This window comes from Leucopleurus acutus (genome assembly GCF_964270905.1).
Source record: "Leucopleurus acutus genome assembly, chromosome: 10".
Classification (NCBI taxonomy): domain Eukaryota; kingdom Metazoa; phylum Chordata; class Mammalia; order Artiodactyla; family Delphinidae; genus Leucopleurus; species Leucopleurus acutus.
In genome coordinates, this window is record NC_139153.1 from 42,407,570 (window position 1) to 42,427,569 (window position 20,000).

A 20,000-nucleotide genomic window follows, 5' to 3' on the forward strand; every position below is an offset into this window, starting at 1 on the left:
AGTGTCCACTCCGCATATGGATATTTGGACACGACCCAAATGGCTTCTCCATCTAGCCTGAAGGCGGGAGACAATCCACCACGATGCTGAGGCTCTGTCACCTGTTCAACAGTGACTGCCCACGCTGCTCTTCCGCCCCTGTGCCTCCTCAGTTTAGCCTTATGTTCCTAACACCTGCCCAAGGCAGTGCAATTTCTGGGGTCCAGAAGCTCCCAGGCTGCTCGAGAGGCTTCATGCTCATCCTCACTTGCTTTTCAATTCACCTTCTCCCTCCCACCCAGCTGAATCTCTGGTGGCTTCCTATGGGGCTAGATGCTTCCTCCACCCTGCAATGGTGGAGGAAGGTACTGGGTCCCCACCCCGCTTCACTCATATTTCTCCTCTGCCTCCACCCACCTTCACCCCTGCACCAGGCCACACCTCAGAGGCACCCTGTTGATGCCAGCCCGTCAGAGTGCAAAGGCAGACATTCAAGACATTGGGCTTGGGGCTTGGTGGCGCAGTGGTTAAGAATCCGCCTGCCAATACAGGGGACACGGGTTTGAGCCCTGGTTCAGGAAGATTCCCACATGCCGCGGAGCAACTAAGCCCGTGTGCCACAACTACTGAGCCTGCGCTCTAGAGCCCGCGAGCCACAACCACTGAGCCCGCATGCCACAACTACTGAAGCCTGCACGCCTAGAGCACGCGCTCCACAACAAGAGAAGCCATGACAAAGAGAAGCCCGCGTACTGCAACGAAGGCCCAACACAGCCATAAATAAATAAATAAATAAAATTTATGTATATATATAAAGACATTTGGCTTTTTCCTGCCCCTGGACCCCAGACTCCTTCTTTCATCCCAGACCTGGAGGAGGTGCCTCAAGCCCTCGTGGTAGCCGCAGCATCCCTGCAGTCACTCCTGTACCAGGAAGTTGATGAGGGCGGTTCGGGGGGAGAGGAAGGCCTTCTTGATGCTTCGCCCCTGTAAGAGCCTGACACCCAGTTCACTTTGGAGAACCAGTTCGTGGACTTTGTCCTGGTCCTGGGCAACTTGTTGGGGCACAGGGATTTTGCCGCAGGCTTTGTTGTTGATCTGAGAAGGTGAAAAGCCGAGACAAACAATGAGGAAAGTCCTGAGAGTGGCAGGCAGCCAGACATCAATACCCACTGCCCCTCAAGGGTACTGCTGCCTCTGTGTGGGGAAGGAGTACGGGAAAAGAGAAAGAAGAGGCAGCACCTAGCTTCCCGGAAGAACAAAGCGCACTTAGATGGGTAGGATTAACGCCTGAACGCTTTGGATAAGGAGAGGGAGAGGGCGCCACCCTGTACTTCCTGAGTGCTGCCCCGTCACAGCTGTGGTGGAAACTATGTCAAAAATCCTCAGCACGAGATGGCTTAGGCTGTATCCGGGGGTAGAGGGATTATTGTGTTACTGAAGCTCAAATCAAGTTTAGATCTGGCTACAGGGGGTGTCACCGAGGATTTACCTAGATCTCACGTGGACTAATTTCTGGGGTGTGTAAGCAACCTCCCTCCCTGATGACTGGCTCCAGAAGGGGGCGCTCAAGTTTGACCACCTGGAAGCTGGACCCACATCACACACAACTCTTGCCTAAAATGGGCCAGTATAGTTCTAGCCGTAGTGGTATTCACTGAATATTAGTTTCATAAGGATAAACTTCACATCAAATATGAACTGATACTGCCACCGAGGAAAGCGACACATGACCCAAATAGCTTCTGAACAGCCGTGCTTCAATTCCTCCATCCCATGGCTCCTGTAAGAACGTTTACGTTTTTTTCACGAATGCTCCTGTTTTTAACTTGGAAAATAAAGTCACTGTGTTATGAAAAATTACCAGGAATAACTTCTGAAGTTTCAACCCAAGCACATTATCCAGGATCCCTTAATCACCCACCTCATCTTTTCAGATTTCTGTAGAATTTAGTGGCATTCTTATGGGCTGCATTAGCCTAGATCACTGGGTGGGTGACAAGTAAGACATCACCTCAAACAGCGGCTGCTTGACTTTAGAAAGGTCTCCCAGTCCCCATTTGGGGGCCTTGCAAGCTTCCGCCCCTCCAGCTTTGCCACCTCCACTTCATCGCTCAGCCTTGGTCCAGGCCTCTGCATTGTTCTCTTGGACTTTTCCAACAGCTGCCTGGAGGGTCCCTGGCCATGAGCACTATCCACCCGCCCCATCCACCACTACTCACTGACAGGAGCCCTGCAATGGCTAATGACAATAAAAGCTCACGTTGTCTGAGTTCTCACTCTGTGCCAGGCACTGTGCTCCACAATCCACCTGAGTGAACCTGTTTATCCCCACCACAAGCCTGTGAGGTAGGTCACAGCCGTTCCATCCCCAATTCACAGACGGCAAAGCTAAGGGATAGGAGGTGAAGCCACTTACCCAAGGCCCCTTTCCAGCAAGTGGTGGGGACGGGATGATCCCATGGACCCTCTCTCTTCCCTGTCAGCCCCCAACCTCTCGGGATGGAGTCTGGCCTTCTCTCCAGTGCTGCCCTGCCTCTGCCTCTGTTCCACCCCCTCCATGGCTCACGGTCCAGTGAGGACTTCCCCCGCCTTTGCTCCTTTCTCCACTAGGGAAATGCTGCTCCTCTTTCAAAGCCAAGGTCCACATCCCCTTCCTCGGATGCCTCCTCCAATCCCCCAACTGCCAGAGGCAGCGATGCTGATGCTAGCAGCATTTAATATTTACTGAGTGAGTTATTAAGCCCTGTTCTGCCACTGTTTCCTCACTTGTAAGATGGGGTTAGGCACGTATCTGCCTCATCTGTGAAATGGGGAAAACAGCGGGGCCTGCTTCACAGGGCTGTTGTGTAGGGTTAATGAGTTAGTATCTGGAAAGTCCTAAGGGCAGTCCCTGCCTCTTAGTCGGTACTCACTGCGTGTTAGTGGCTTTTGTCATTAGTGTGTCCAGAAGCAGGCTAAGTACCTCCTGGCATTATCCCATCTAATTCTTTCAACAACCAGGTAAGGCAGGCCCTGTGTTTTCTAACTGAGGAAACTGAGGCTTAGAGAAATTAAGTATTTTGCAAAACTGAGATGGTCCAACTCCCAAGCTCTTACATCTTAACCTGGAGGCTACACAAACTCTCGGTGTGCATGACAATGCGTGTACCTCCCCAGACTGTCCCTCCTGGGTGCTGGGCTCCATGAAGACGATGTAGTGCCTCTGGGCTCAGAGCACACGGGCACGGCTGAACTGAATTACACCGAGTTATACTGTTCTGTGTTGCAACTTCTATTTCTGGCCATGGCACCAAGTGAGATCACGTGGAGACAGAACACAGACCTTGACAGAAGTCCTGCCACATGGCACAGTGCCCCAACCCAGAGGTTCTTGAGTTGGGTGTACTTGCAGGGAGTCCTCCACACATTTTAAATCTTGGATTTTTATTTCAATGATAATCTGAAATTATTTTACCAATTATCAAAACTAAATTTCTTTTCTTCAGTGGTAATTTAAAATGGAAAGACATTTTCACAGATTAAAACTTCAGTGTCTCAGGTTGGTATTTCTCAGTTGCGCTGAGGATGAGTTCTTAGGGGTACACAGATAGTTATTTCTTAGAAACATTATTCAAGTTAAAGAAATCGCCTCTCTGTGCCACAGGCTGGTTTCGGTTTTGAGGATTTTGGGAAGAAGCCTAGCAGGGCAGCCCCGCTCCTCCCCTCCATGGAGGGGGGGGGGCAAATCGGAGGCAGCGAGGAACTAAGTGTCGGGGAGGTGGTATGGAGACAGAGCATCTGTGAAGGAGCCAGTCTCCTGGGGGCAACTGGCTTTCCCAACATGGATCTGCCCGCAGGGCCCAGGGTTTGCAGACGAAGCAGGTGGGGCCTGGCAGGCCCGGCTCCTGTTCAGCCCCTGGGTGATTACTTTGTGGTACTTTCCACAGTTTGCAATTATTTTGTTTATTTTTCTCTTTCCTTCTTCTTTTCCCCTATCTTTCCCACCAGGCTTTAAGCTCCGTGAGGGCAGGGACCCTGTTTTTTGCATTTCAGTTTGTGTCCCCAGAGCCTAGCACTGTGCCTGATGTATTGATAGCATAGGTAACTTGATAATGACTGAGGAATAAACAAATAAACGTGGGCAAGGTGACGAGCTTCTCTGAGCCTGTGTCCTCAGCCGAAAAAAATGGGAACAGCTATGCCTATCTTTTAGGGTGATGAGAGTTAAATTAAACTTGGGATGTAAGTTAGCTGGCCCACGTGTGGTTCAGACTAAAAGGTTCACCCCTTGTTTTCTTTCCCTCTTCAGCCACATTAGCATATTTAGGAGATATTCCTCATAATGGGTCTCAGATTAAACAAATTAAATACATAAAAATTACATAAGGATAAACTATAGGAGAGTTATTTGCTCTATAATCAACTACTTTTGTGTATTTAAAATGATGCAATTTACCAAAAAATAAATTTCATGTAGCCTTTCTGAAATATATTTTGCAGCGCGAGGTGTTCCTTGCCCACCTCCTCACCATCACCCTACCCCCTCTAAGAGCCCAGAGCAGCTGAATGAAACTTAGAGAGATTGAAACACAGTTGTAAAGGAAGACAATTAGAACCTATAATGCAGGACAGGTTGATACTTTCCACTTTCTGGCCACAAGTTTTATGCTCACAAGCTTTTGGTATGTGGTAACTTCAAAACTGAAGGTGCTGGCAAAGGAAGACAGGCTGGAGGGTTGGGCGGAGAGCTGAGTGGGCTAGAAAGGCCTGGCGAGAAACTTCCAAACCCATCCGTGTGTGTGTGGCCGGTTCACCTTGGCCCTGGGGGCTGCAGGAGACACTCACCAGAACCGCCATCTGTATGACATCGGGCTGCTGGAGGAACTGCGGGTCCACAGCTGGCCAGGCTTGAAGCAGCACACTGGTGTCCCAGGCGTAGTGAGTACACAGCTTCCTTGGCACCAGCGCCAGGCCTGCAACGCCAAGGCACAGAGAGTCACTGAGCACGTACGAGGCCCTTGGGAGCACTAATAAAGCGTTTGCCCTGACACAGCCTGGCTTGGAGCCGTCTGAGGCCCCAGGAGGCCACATCATGGCTTTCCACAGCCTACCAGGTGCCCCCTACTTCCTTCAGCCTGCCTCATCATCCCAGTTTATAGGTAGCTTTCTTTTTCTTTTTTTTCAAACAACACCCAGAGCCATAACGATGGATGGACACACTGTTCTCAAGTGCATTTGCAAAAGCAAGGCTGCTGCTTTTACTCGGTCTCTCTGCAGTCCTGCTGGTGAAGGAATCCTTTGTGCTCCTGAGAGTGGATCCCAAAGTAATGAGCTGCATTTGCTTCCTTTCTGGCCCATGAATACTTGTGGCCTGAGAGTACTTTTACTCATAATCACCAGAGCCAACATGCTGAGAACAGCGGGTGCTCCTCCTGGACCTACTCTGAGGGCGCTCAACCTTTCCGCTAAACTTCTTCTCAGGAGGGGCTCCCGCCATTACCAAATTGGAAAGAGCTGTCCTTGGCTCAGGGTGGGCCAAACCCGAGGAAGCAGGGAGGAATGAAACCCTCTCCAGTCTCTCTTCCCAGAGTGCTTCACGCTGCAGCTCCCAAAGCAGAGGAGGCTCACCATCCAGAGCTGCTCAGGGCCAACTGTCAGTGCTTTGCGACTTCAACCAGGGGCTTCCTAGCCGGGAAAGTTGGATTTCCAAGCCTCTGTTGATCTCATGAGTACAAAAGATGCCCCCAAATGGGCAGGAAATACACAGAGCAGAAAACAGATCCCTGGGCAATTGTTGTGTGGTATCCCCGCTGCCTCCTGGTCCTCCCAGAGGCAAGCCCTGGGCAAGCGGGCAAGTGCATGTGGCCCGTGTGCCCACACTGGGGGCGGTGCTATGGTAGATGCACAGCCCTTACGCTGTGAATGGCTTTTCCAGGGCTGGTGGAGGTGGGGTGGCCCTTACATACCTCCCCCTTATTACTAGCCTTGAGACCAGCAGATGCATTTGAGGGACGGGCCCATAGCTCAGGGGATGGTCTGAGGCCAAGTCTGGGACAGAGGGAATGAATCCCACCAATGCCAGTCCCGAACACTGGGCTGTGAATGACAATGTTTTATTTTATGTTCTTTGATGACAAAAGTAATGCATGCTCCTTGCAGAAAATTTGTAAAAAGTCTAAAAACAAAGAAGAAAATCATGTTTACATGGATAGCATCTTTTTAACTTTTTATTTTGAAAGATACTAATGTAATGTATTTAATGAATACTTGTATGTACAAACCAACTCCACAAAATGAAACCAAACTACCACCAGGATCATGCTATAGATATAGTTTTGGATTCTCTTTTTTCCTACATTTTAAACTAATAATCAATTTCATGGAAAAGGATGACACACAATAGTATATACAGTATGGCCACAGTTTTAGTAAATATTTAAATAAACAGATAAAAATTTAGAAGGAAATACATCAGAAAAGCAGCAAGCATTAACCCCGGGAGGCAGAAGTATAGGTGATCTTTCTATTAAAAACAAATTTATTGATGATGATGAAAAACCACCACTGAAACAATACCAATGCTGGTGAGGAAGCGAAACAATGGAATTCTCATGTACTGCCTCTATCTAGGCCTTTAGTAGTATTAGGAAGAAGACAGCTACCAGAGCATTCACTGAAGCATTGTTGACGTTTTTTTAATAGTAAAAATAATGAAAACTTCAAACAGCCCATATGTCCATTAGTAGGGGACTAGATAAATAAATTGTGAGCTATTTATTCAACAGAATATTATACAGAGTGAAATGGAATAACTAGAACTATAAAAATAAACATAAATTTCAAAAAAAATTATAGATTTTCTACAAGGAATACTTATTACTTTTGTAATTAGAAAAGATATTTAAAAACAGTTTTCCATGCTATAACATCAGTTCAAGATTTTTCTTCTGTTTTTTTTTTTAGGTTTCATTTTCTTGCCCATTTACCCATAATTTATTTTGCATATAATGTGAAAAAACATTCTTAAAAAGAACTTGGTCAGGGCTTCCCTGGTGGCGCAGTGGTTGAGAGTCCGCCTGCCGATGCAGGGGACGCGGGTTCGTGCCCCAGTCTGGGAAGATCCCACATGCCGCGGAGCGGCTGGGCCCGTGAGCCATGGGCCCATGAGCCTGCACATCCGGAGCCTGTGCTCCACGACGGGGGAGGCCACAACAGTGAGAGGCCCGCGTACCGCAAAACAAACAAACAAACAACAAAAAAAAACTTGGTCAATTCTCCAAATCCAATCTGTTGAATAAACCTTCTCTTCCCTATTTTTTTGTGATTTTTCTTTTACAATATATTATATTAGGGATGGTTTCAGAACTATTCACTACAAAGATACTCAAAATGCCTGTCTGTGATGAGCTGAAGAACGGGCCAGAATATGAATTAACACACTGCTTCCTTCATTGAGAAATTCTTGCTACCAAAAAAATGGTCAGCCTTACACGAATATGTGCTTAGTGACACAGGTGATGTACCTACTAAGCTCCTTATCTTGGCCTAGAGACAGTTCCTAGACCAGCCTCAGGTCTACGGACCACTCTGAATAGCACTGGTCCATTTTGTTCTGTTGACCTCTGTCTTGGTTCTTGTGCAGGCATCACAGATTTGTTGTAGCTTCACATGTTTTACTATTTGTCACTCCTATTGTAACCCTGTGCTGCTAGTCAACCTGAGGGAAGGAAAGGCCCATCGGGGTCTGAGAATCAAGTAGCATAAAAGATGTATTGCTGGGGCCCATCTGGCCCCTGTGTCCTGGGATTCCCATGCTTCTAATGAACCTACTCCATTTCTAACAGATGTGCCTTTTGGCAGAAGCAGAAAGGAGCTTCCTGCTTGTTCCTCAGAAGGGATCCTATTAAGACTCATATCGCAAGACAGAGGTCACAGAAGGAAGATAATTACTTCTTTATTTTAGCTGGCTGGGCCAGCACGCCTTGTCCTGTGACCCAGCTGCAGTGGGAAGCATTCCAAAATCTCCGCATGGCAGTTGTACAGGATGCCTGGGAGATGAAAGGACATTGGACACAAATGTTCTGGGCAGAAGCTGTTACAAATTCCACTTTAAAAAAAATGAGGAAGTCTAGCCTTCCTGGAGCAATTTGGATGCTTATTTATAGCGGCCTGGGCCCCTGCCAGCAATTCCATATAGATGGGAGCGGGGCCATCCTGCTCAGCAGGGAGGAAAAGAAACTTACCACCCCCAGTTCTACGTAGTGTTTTTGCCTTCCTGCTCTTTTTAGGGTAGTAAAAATACCTAATATTTGCATGGCAAATACAATGGTTTCTTTACGTGACACAGGTCAAGTCAAGAGCTGGCCTTTGGGAAGCATGTGGAGAAAGTCTGAACACAGGCTGGGAAGTGGCAAGGCCCTGGCACACAAGGCCACCACGAAGGGCCAGCTGTCGCTCTCAGCCCACGCCCTTCCTGCCCCTCCTCTGGAGAGCTGTTGTTGCTGACCTTCCCGTGAAATAACTGAAACAAGCCTCCTCTCCTGCTCTGAGAGCTGGTGAGGTTGCCATGCCACCATGGCACCCGAAGTGAGTGCTGGGTGGTCATGGTGCCTGTGGATGGCAGACCTGTCTCCAGCCCACCCCCATCCTCATATACACACAGAGGAGGACCTGAGGACTCTGTGGTGTCTCATCCCCATCATGCCTCGTCCAGCCCTGGCACTTCCAAGGAAGTGGACAGGAAGTGATGCTACTTCACATTAGCCTTTACCCACAGAAAGGGTTCTGTTGACATTATTTTGAAATAACAACACTGACACAGCATACACATTCATGTATAAAACCATCCGAACATCAGCAGATGTCTTACTGTCCCTTACAAGCATCTTAGCGTCCCTTACAAGAAGTGTTCCCACACTTCCAGATTATTTGTAGATTTGCAGTTGTTGTTGCTGTTGTTGTTGTTCCTTGGCTGCACTGCGTGGCTTGTGTGATCTTAGTTCCTCAGCCAGGGATTGAACCTGCACCCTTGGCAGGGAAAGCGTGGAATCCTAACCGCTGGTCCGCCAGGGAATTCCCAAGATTTACAGTTTTGTTGAAATTAATGAATACAGCATATATGTACAGCAAAACAATACAGCTACAATATTTTACCACCATTTTTACTAAGAAAAATGGGTTTATGGTGGTAGACTATACTTCAAGATTAGAGTTACTTCAGAAACTTAAGAGAGGCAAAGGGTCACCTTGTTGTGACCCTCACAATTAAAGTATTGATGGAAGACTTGGAGATGACAAGAGGTAAAAGCCGGAGGCAAAAACCAAGATAGATAAATCACTGTTGAAACTGTAAAAATGGCCAGAGAAATAGAAATGGAGATCTTATCACCACATTTTAAATAACTTGTATTTTGGACAAGAGGCTCATCTCAAAGCAGCACAAAAAAACAGAAAAAGAGGAGAAATCACTCAAATGCCCATCAGTGGATGACTGTTTAATAACCTATGGAATATTCACTGGGTAGGACGCCATATAGCTGTTAAAAAAGAACAAGGTCAGGGCTTCCCTGGTGGCGCAGTGGTTGAGAGTCCGCCTGTCGATGCAGGGGACGCAGGTTAGTGCCCCGGTCCGGGAAGATCCCACATGCTGTGGAGCAGCTGGGCCCGTGCGTGAGCCATGGCCGCTGAGCCTGCGCGTCCGGAACCTGTGCTCCGCAATGGGAGAGGCCACAACAGTGAAAGGCCCGCGTACCGCAAAAAAAAAAAAAAAAAAAAAAAAAAAGAACAGGGTCAGCCTGTAAGTTTTGATATAGAATGACTCTATACACTCCATATGGTAAGAGAGAAACATTTCACATACATGCATGGAGTTCTGTCAAATCAACTATCCAACTGGCAGTGGAGGTGCCTGGGGAGAGCAACTGAGCATAGGGGTGAGGATGGGAGGGAACTTAGGACACACCCTTTGTAAGAACTGAAGGTTTTACAATATGCATATAGATGTACTTTTCAATGAAAAATCTAGGTTCTGCTTTTGCTTTAAGAAGCCCAGAGAGGTACGCTGGAGGGTGAAGCTATTTTCTGCAGCTGGCTCTATGCACTTTTCTTCGGAAGCGGGGCTTGTATAGCTGTGAGATCACCCTCGAGGAGCAGCGCTCCTTGGGCACTTAGGGCAGACCCATCCCATCACCACGAGCTCCTTCACGCTGCTCTGCAGAGCGATGCAGGAGACACGGGAGCCTCACACACTAGTGGGATGAATGGCTGCATCTGGTCAGTTGTGTGTGTGTGTGTGTGTGTCTGTTAAAACCTTCCACAACAAGAAATAAATTGCTTCTTCCCTTCCTTCCTTTCTCATCGTCTATGACATTCCAGAACCAGAATCTCAACACTCAGGACTTGTGGGTTTAGAAAGGTAATTTAAAACAAACAAACAAAAAGAAATTGAAATAATTATAGATTCATAGGAGGTTGCAAAGAAATGTACAGGAGGTCCTGTGACCCCTCCCCCAGCCTCCCCCAGTGGTAACATCTGGCATAACTACAGCACAATGTCAAAACCAGGAAATGGACATTGGTACAATCCACAGAGCTCATTCAGATTTCACCAGTTTTTGTTTGTTTGTTTGTTTGTTTTTTGTGGTACACGGGCTTCTCACTCTTGTGGTCTCTCCCATTGCGGAGCACAGGCTCCAGACGCACAGGCTCAGTGGCCATGGCTCATGGGCCCAGCCGCTCCGTGGCATGTGAGATTTTCCCGGACCGGAGCATGAACCCGTGTCCCCTGCATCGGCAGGCGTACTCTCAACGACTGCGCCACCAGGGAAGCCCAAGATTTCACCAGTTTTATAAGCACTAACGTGTGTGCGTGTGGCTTCATATAACCACCACTGCACTCAAGAGACAGAACTGTTCCATCACCACAAGGCTCCCTTTCCCCTTTTATGGCCACCATCCCTTCTGCCCAGTCCCCAACCCTACCCTGGGCAACCACTAATGTGTTCTTCATCTCTGTAATTTTGTTTTTTTCAAGAATGTTATAAATGGGATCATAGAATATACAGCCTTTTGAGATTGGCTTTTTTTTTTTTTTTTTTTTGCGGTACGCGGGCCTCTCACTGTTGTGGCCTCTCCCGTTGCGGAACACAGGCTCCGGACGCGCAGGCCCAGCGGCCACGGCTCACAGGCCCAGCCGCTCTGCGGCACGCGGGATCCTCCCGGACCAGGGCACGAATCTGTGTCCCCTGCATCGGCAGGTGGACTCTCAACCACTGCGCCACCAGGGAAGCCCGAGATTGGCTTTTTTTTCACTCACCATAATCCCCTTGAGATCCATCCAAGCTGCTGCCTGTTAGAAAGGTCTTTTTTTTTTTATAGTCAGGCTATAGTTTATTACAGCAAAGGGATAAAAAGCAGGATCAATAAAGGAAAAAGGTACATCAGGCAGAAGCTGGAGGATACCAGGTATAAGCTTCCAAGAGTCCTCTCCCAGTGGAGTCACACAGGACATACTAAATCCCCCAGCAAGGAACTGCAGAAACACATACAAAATGTTTTCTTCCAGGGAAGTCTGCTTGAGCCTAAGAGTCCAGGGTTTTTATTGGGGTAACTGCAGTGGTAACTGCAGTTACTGAAACTTCAGACCCTCCAGAAGGAAAGCACGTGTTCACCATAAATCACATTTTTTACACAAACTATCCACACAAGCTGGTATAATGTGGTTCAAGACCTCAAACATGCACAGTGCCCTAATCAGTTAGTAGCATAGGGAACATTCTAAGACCTCAGTTCCTAGGAGCCAGCCAAAGGCTAGTCATACAAGTAGGCCCTTCTGAGAATGTACAAGATTTGAGTAACTCAAGGCTGCTGGGTTAATTATTTACTTCACAGATAGGAATCAAATTATCGTGAATTTAATGTACTATATATATATATGATAAAGCAGTACATTATAAAATACATACATTAAATTATAATTAAATGTAAATAAATATATCATAAATGTTATAGGACATATCATACATATGATAAGCAGTACATTAAATGCAAGGTATTATTATTATTACAAATGGGTAATGAGGGCTAGAGCTGTCCTAGGGTGTGACTGAGCAGAGTAATAATGGACATTTGCGAGGCAACTCCTCAGAGCACTGAATGGGAGGCTGTGAAAAAAATCCCACTGAAGAGTTTTTCTCTCTGATAGAGATAATTTTGTCACTAGAACCATTTTGTCCCTCTCCAGTTTGACACCATACATTCTTATCATTAGCTACGTATTTCTTGGGGGGGCATGCACAAGCTAAATTGTTCCACCACCCACCATGGAGTTTTGGCAAGGATGTGACCCTTCCAAGGAAGGTGCAGAATTGAGCCTCTGGAAAAAGGCATAGACAGGTGCTTCCTAACAAACCCTGAGCAAGGCTCAGTAAAAGACTGTGATTAGTAATATGATGACTAATACCAACAGTGAATTTGAGTCTGAACTGAATTGAGATGAATTTATGTGAACCTGAATACTGTGGGAATATCATTTTGAGCTAAATACTGGACTAGATGCCCAGCCAAACCCTGATCTTTTTTTTTTCCAAAAAAAATGTGCCCTCTAAGGATGAAGAAAAAGACTATGGAGATGAAACTTGGGCACTGTTTGGGCATTAGAATGATTTCCTTGTGGAGAGGGGAGGAGGAGGGTCATCCTGAGGAGGCACACTTACCCATGCCTAAAACTGCCAAAAGCATTTACCAAGGGATAGTCTGTATTATCTGAACCCAGTTGGTGGTGGCAGCCAGTAGACTGGAGAGCAACTTGGGGGAGGGTGGATCTTACAGATGGACAACAAGCCTCCTGATGGAGCTTTGGTGAGAGAGTGCATGTTAGAGTATTTTAGCTGCTGTCAGGCTCCTCCCTGCTTTACACCTGCGTAGCTGCTGTAGTTCCCCCCACCAACTGCCCAAGAGGGGGACCTGAGGCAGTTGCCCTTATTCTGCATATAAGATAAAACCAGCTCATTTGTATTGCTGGTATATTCTTAGAAAGGTCATTTTTGATGGTGATAAAATGATACCTTTAACCAGAGTACCACCAAGGAGCTCCCTGTTTGGTGATTTTCCGTTTTTTTTTTACTATCCACCAACAAAGGAAACCTTGTGTCCTTTGTGTGGAAACAGTATCAGTAACTCCAAATATGCAAAATTTCCCTAACACCCTCATAGATAGGACAGTATTCTATGGTGGTAAACAAAAGATAAGTTTGTAAATTCAGATGTGGTCTATTGACCTTCTCAGATCCAAAGTTTCAGGAAGGAAAAAAAGATTTCCTTATCCTGTTGAAGTGTGCACACTGCCAAGACACTGGTTCTGTTTCTTGGGTCTCCACTGATTCTTAAAGTGATCGGTAGAGAAGCGCTCTGGGCTTCTCTAAAGGTTTCCTTTTATCCAGAGCCATGATGGCCATTTTGCCCATGGACCCCAAATTGCCCCCCAGAAGACAGATCTCAATTCTGCTGCCCTTGAGGGAGGATCTCTTTTATGAAAACCTGCTTCTCTGGAGAATTCTGAGAAATGGTAATTTCTGAACATCCCACCCTCACTGACCACATTTCCATTATAATCATTGTGAGGTTATCTTTCGAAGATGCAGGAATGAAACCAGAAGTTATATGAAAGCTATGTCTTTTAGAATAAACCAAATGGGTGTAAAAACTGTCCCAAAGGCTTGAGACAAGAGTGACTGACAGTGTGGGATGACAATAATGACCCTCACAACATAGCACTTCTGTTTGCAAAGAACTTTCAACACCTTGTGACACTGGCCCTTATCCGCTGCTGGGAGAGGCAGGAAGGGGTCATGGCCCCATTCTCTCCAGAAGGCACCTGACAAAGACCTGTCTGTGAGTTAATGACCAGGGTGATATGCCTGGTGTGTAGGACTCCTCACTTGACTGTGCTATAGCCCCCGATGCTCATTCAGAGGAGCCACACACATACACATGTGCAGAGCCAGGAGACAAAGGCTTCCCATTGTTTCTTTGAATTAAAAAAAAAAAAAATTAGTTGCCATGAATTTGTAAAGCTTGAGGGAAGATCTTCTCAAGTGAATGAACACAGACTGCAATGCCCACTGCTCAGAATGCCCTCCCCAGCTTTCCCACCAATGCCTAAAACAGAGCCTGGCACAAAATACATTCTCAATGAATGTTTACTGAATGGCTGAATGAGACATGCTAGCAAAACTAAGACTCAGTCTAGATCCACTCCTTATTATAACACAGCTCACAAAAGCCCACTGGTATTGTGTGTGGAAAAAAACATGGAGCAAAGTTTGAAATGGGCCAGTTGCTACCATACTGCTTTAGTGTATATCCTACTGGAGATCTTGTCACACAATTGAAGGACAGACTAACAGGGTAACACCACAGTGTACACCTGTCTGGTAAGACCTGCTGGGCAGGGACAGGACCCTGGAGACAGCAGACCCTCTCTGCCACCCTCCCAAATCCTGGCCCTAAAACACAGAGACTGGAGGGGCAATGCAAGGAGGGAGTTTCTGAAAACCCCATTTACATCAGTCCCTCCTGGGAGAAATGAAATGAAGGAGGCAGACAGACAATGTGGGACAAAAAAGGACGATAAAAGGGAGAGATCTGTATATTCTAGGGTCAGAGTAAACACTTTTATTATAAATTAGATAAGTTTTGCTTTAAAAGAAGAGAAGACTAGGAAAGAATTAACAGTGTGCCATTTAAAAGACTTAATGATCACCAATGCTAAATGAAAGAGGCATGTTTCCTGCCTAAGGAGATAATGAAAGGCTACACAATCTAATATGATATGGCAGTATCCTGGCAGGGCCTAATACCACCCACCCTTTAGGGCATTCTGGCTATTCAGCAAAGAATGGGTGAATGTCTTGTCCTGTATAGTCTGTTCTAAAGCACAGAAGCAACTCAATTCACTTGGTGAAGTCAGCAAAACCCTTATTCCCAAACCTGACAATGCCTACTAAGAAAAAACTGGTGTCTCTTAGGCGTATAATTGCAAAATTCTAAATAAAACACTAGCAAATAGAATTTAACAGTATGTTAAAGGTTTACTACCCCATGGTTAAGGTAAATTTATCCCACAATAGGCTATTAGGCAATCAATTAATTGGACGTAGGTCATGACAACAGGGCAAAGGGGAAAATTAAAAGCAAAGGATACAACACCATAACAATTGAAGAATGGATGTTAAGTAAAATCTACCTCCCAATTCCTAAGACGAGTTCTGGTAAACAAGGTTAGAAGGCCACTTCCTTAACATGACAGGGAATATCTACTGTAAACCAACAGCCAACACCATACCTAACAGGGAAGTGTTCCATTTAAATCTGGAAATGAAACAAGATTGGCTCTTGCCAGTATTCTTTAACATTACATACGGTTTTCTAAGCAGTATATTAAAGAAAGTAAACAGACACAAGGGCATTACTATCAGAAAGGAGAAAACTTAAACTTATTTGCTGATCATAGACTCCTGGAAAATCCAAGAGGATTCTACCCCTTAAATGAAGGAGGAGAGATTGGTAGGGAATCTGGTTAGAAAATAAGGAAGTAAATTAATATTAAAAATTATATGCCAGATATTACCAGTCAAAAATTATTAAAGAAAAAAGATTCCAGTCACAATAACAAAAATAAAATGAAATGTGGCAAGATTACTTGAGAATAATCTTAAGAAATGTGTGGGACCTACATGAAGAAAATTACAAAACTTGCCCAGGCACGAGGGAAGTCTTGAATGAATGGAGAGACAGATCATGTTTTGGAATGGAAGCCTAGATGCAGTAAAAATGTGAAACTTTCCCAAGTTAATTCTAGGTTTAACCAAATCTCAATCAAAATCTCAAGGAGATTTTGGGAGAACTTAACAGAACTATGCCAGAGTTCTACTGAGAAGAATAAACAGGTGAGAAGAGCTAAAATAATTATGAAAAAGAAATGAATGCTACTTCTCAGAGGCCCCCAGATAAAAGCATGATGTAAACACAGCATCCCTTGGCTGCCTGGCTTCTGCAAGCTTTGAAACATCCACAGAAGTCACAGGAGACCTCTGAACACAAGGTCTGGAGAACGGGGCCCAGAATAACCATCAAGTCCTCCTGCACAGCACCTTCTCACTTCATTCCCATTTCCACAGAGACGTCCCAAGTGCAGATGCCAAACGCTGGACCCCACGGCTGCATAATGCTCAACAAGAGGCTGGAGCACATGCTGCTCAGTAGTAACTGGTCAAGCAAGGCCTCCCCACCTACCTGCCCAGAGCTCCGAGGTTATGTGAGGGGCCATGGGAGCAGCCATCACCATCAGGGCGCAGAGAGCATCCTCAAACTCAGGGCTGTGGAGAACAACTCTCTGAGAAGCTTGCTGAGGAACAGAAAAGAACAGCAATGTAAGAACACTGAGGTGTACAAGATAAGCCTGGGTAAGAAAGGCCATGAATGCATGTGAAATCCAGAGACACAAACAGGCAGGAAGAAACCCTCTTCAACATCATTTTTGCTCTAGGCAAAGAACTTTCCCCATTTAATCATAGTATTAAAAATAGCTGGAGCAGCAACAGCAGATATATTACTATTTGTCTTTTTGGCCGTGCTGCGCGGCTTGCAGGATTTTAGTTTCCTGGACCAGGGATCGAACCCGTGCCCCCTGCAATGGAAGTGCAGAGCCCTAATCACTGGACCGCCAGGGAATTCCTGAGCAGATATACTGTTGACTGAGCATTTAACCACGCCCACGGTCTGATGCTAACGCATTTGGTTTTTACTACCCTTTGAGGGCAGTATTGTTACCCCATTTGACAGATAAAGCAGCTAAGGGTTAGAGTGGGAGAGTCATCTGTCCCTGCGTACACGGTTAACCAAGAGATGGAGACCAGATTAGAATCCAGGTCGGTCCTAATTCTTAACTCAGCTATGATTCCTATGTGCACAGAACCAGTGGGAAATACAGAGACTAGCTCAAAGGTTCTGCAATGTGGAACCTCCAGGACAGGAGTCCTCTTGCGCCCCTCAGGGAGCTCAGGGTTCCCCATTCTTCGACAGTTCCTGCAAACACTCAGTGTCTTCCTGAGGTGTGGCTAATCAGTTAACTCAGTCACACCCATTCACTTTATGGGGTACCTACTATACACCAGACTTCAGAGATAAAACGTCCAGAAAGGCATAGTCTCTGCCCTCAAGGAGCTGCAGGCCACCTCACCACGTGACTGGAAGCCACGCTCCCTCCTCGGTTACCAGCAAATGAGCACAGACGGGCCACCTACCGAGAGGGCACTGCTGAGTCCCATCAGTTGAGAAATCGCAGAATTCAGTGAGAAGTCCTCTGTGAAATGGGCAGTCACCTATTCGTAAAAAGTTGAATTATTCACTTTGTTCAAATTTCCTCTAAGCTTTCCATAAAAAAACTAAATTATCCAAAAAATGTGAAACTAAATGCATGCAATAAAAGATATTTATAAATGTATTCACTATCTTAAATAGTCCCTTTATGTTTCGTCAGCACAAAGATTTTTTTTTTTTTGCTGTACGCGGGCCTCTCACTGTTGTGGCCTCTCCCGCTGCGGAGCAACAGGCTCCGGACGCACAGGCTCAGAGGCCATGGCTCACGGGCCCAGCCGCTCTGTGGCATGCGGGATCTTCCCGGACTGGGGCACGAACCCGTGTCCCCTGCATCAGCAGGCGGACTCTCAACCACTGCGCCACCAGGGAACCCCAGCACAAAGATTTTAAAAATCAAAGTCAATGTTGTTTCCACCACTCAAGACTGTTACTCTTCCCCCATATTTGGGACAGTGTTGGTTCCCATAGTAGGTGCCTAAGAAAACACTGATCATTACCTGAAAAGGAGGCAGGACCCATTTGATGAGCAAACATCAAAACGATAGTAAACAGGAGATGGGGTAAAGGATGTCACCTCTCTGTGGTTACATGACTTCAATTCACAGTGAAGATTATTGGTATACGGGATAAGGTTAGTTTTACATTGTTAAACATGGAGTCAACACAAGAACACAAATACGATTTGTCAGCTTTTTCCTGTTGGTGCTTTTCAATTTTGACCATGGGCAAAGATATAGAAAAATAACACATCCTTAAGATGTCCAGAGTTTCCAACTTGTTGAAATAACCCAATTCCATTATCTGACAGAAGAGAAGAATTTGCCAAATCCAAAGAGAAAATATGGGGTATGAAAACGATCATTCAGGCATCACTCAGATCACTAAATTCAATTCAGTGAGCTCTGTTTCTCTGTACTATAGTAGAGAGGATGAAAATAAAGCTGAAGAAGTGTCAATAAATGAGACCATGCTGGACCCAGGGCCACTGCAGGTTATACAAACCAGAGGAAAAGCCCTGCTCCTTCAATGTAATCAGTTGCCAGAGTCCAGCGAAGTGACCTTGGCTAACTTTCTAAGCTTGAATCAGCACAACTTAAAAAAAAAAATTCAGCCTAAGGAGAATTTGGGGTATCTGGTACCCATTAAAAAATGGCTTCAGATTTCCTAAGGGCCTTCTTTCAAAGATATATGACATTTTTTCACAAAGTTCTTAAAAAAGGTGAATGTCATGGTATTACAGCAGACCTCTAGATGAACAATTTAAAGGGATGCTATCAATGAAGAATCTTTTAAAATGATTTAGACAATAATATACTATTCTCTAAGAAGATAAAGTGAACAATTATTTTACCTGTAAAATTTAACCCACAATAACTCACGTGAACATTGTGTAACAAAGTACCTGAATGGGAAAGTACTCGCTATTCTGAGTATCAGGGAACTCTGCTCTGTTCCTCACTGGTTGTGTGACTTTCATAAGACATTTAACCTCTCTGTGTCTCAGCTCTGCCCACAGATGGGATGAGGAGGAGGCTAAAGAAGAGAGTCTTTTCCAGCCCCTTTCAACTCTAAAATTCTGTTTCTGTTTTTATAACATATACAGTGTGTCATCAGTATGATATTAAATTTGGTTCTCTACCTGGATGTGTTAAATATGGAAACATGGAAAGTGGGCAGCTTCTTGAGATCCGGAATGGTTAAATGGGAGGCACCATTAGTGGGAGCCATTTCCTGAGAGCATCTCTGTTCATGACGTTTGCACTGTTGCTCCACCTTGGTGAAATACCCAAAGCAGTAAGATCAATTAATCAAGGCAAGTGGGCCACCATAATAAGAAAGGAGGAAGACCCAGAGTGCCCACCCCAAGGCAGGGTGAGCCACACAGATCACGAGGGCTCAGTTACAGAATCAACCAGTGTCCCCTGGAAGGTTTCTGACCTGAGAGATGATGGAGTTCTTGTACTCCCACAGCTTCCTGCCCTCGGCTTTCTCCTCGTTACTCAACAGCTGAGGCCTGGGAACCTTCCCAGAAACCCTGGCCTCGATAAATCGAGTTGCCAAGGACCAGAGACGCTGCTGCCATCTCAGCACCCCAGGGAGAGCGTCGGCTGAGTGTAATGTCAGTGAATGAGAGAGAGAAAGAGAGACATATGAGAATGATTGGTTTGGTTATACCTAAGTGACAAAGCACCTGTGAATGAAGAGACACTTCATTGTGCCCGGTGGATCTCTCCAAGGGCACGGAGAAGGGTCCTTCCTGGCTTCCAGTGTCTGGGAACTCAGACCAGGACTGACTCTATCATTTCTTAGAGCTCCAAATATTCAGAGTACAGGATGGCAGGGCTACACAAAGGGTTTCCACCAACTGTCACTGGCCCACAACGAGCTTAGAAGCTTGGGCCAGGATGTGCATCAGGGCACTGCCTCCTTGGTTAAGAAATCTTGCTGTGACAAAAGTGTCCTCGGAACTAACAGTGTGCTTGGAGACAGGGTTGACTTACACTGGTGCAGGTGCCCCATCTCACGTGGACAGGTAACATGCAGAGGCGGCAGTGGTCCACAGACCGCACTCTGAGCTGCAGTGCTGCACAGCCTGAGGTGTTTTAACACAACCCCTGTCCTTGCCAGATCAGATGTGTTCATCAAATCAGCTGTTCATC

The 20,000-nt window shown here is 45.9% G+C and overlaps 1 protein-coding gene across 1 annotated transcript in view; it reads right to left on the minus strand.

Annotated features, from left to right (window-relative positions):
- Positions 1–828: 828 nt before the first annotated feature.
- The window catches only part of LARS2 (leucyl-tRNA synthetase 2, mitochondrial), a 162,136-nt gene continuing 142,964 nt past the window's right edge, over positions 829–20,000 (minus strand). The window contains exons 17-21 of the mRNA XM_082848549.1: positions 19,279–19,448; positions 17,265–17,342; positions 16,255–16,366; positions 4,807–4,934; positions 829–1,077 (exon numbers count right to left, since the gene is read on the minus strand). Coding sequence (XP_082704675.1) covers positions 898–1,077; positions 4,807–4,934; positions 16,255–16,366; positions 17,265–17,342; positions 19,279–19,448 — 668 coding nt within the window. The 3' untranslated portion in view covers positions 829–897. The remainder of the gene's footprint in view (positions 1,078–4,806; positions 4,935–16,254; positions 16,367–17,264; positions 17,343–19,278; positions 19,449–20,000) is intronic.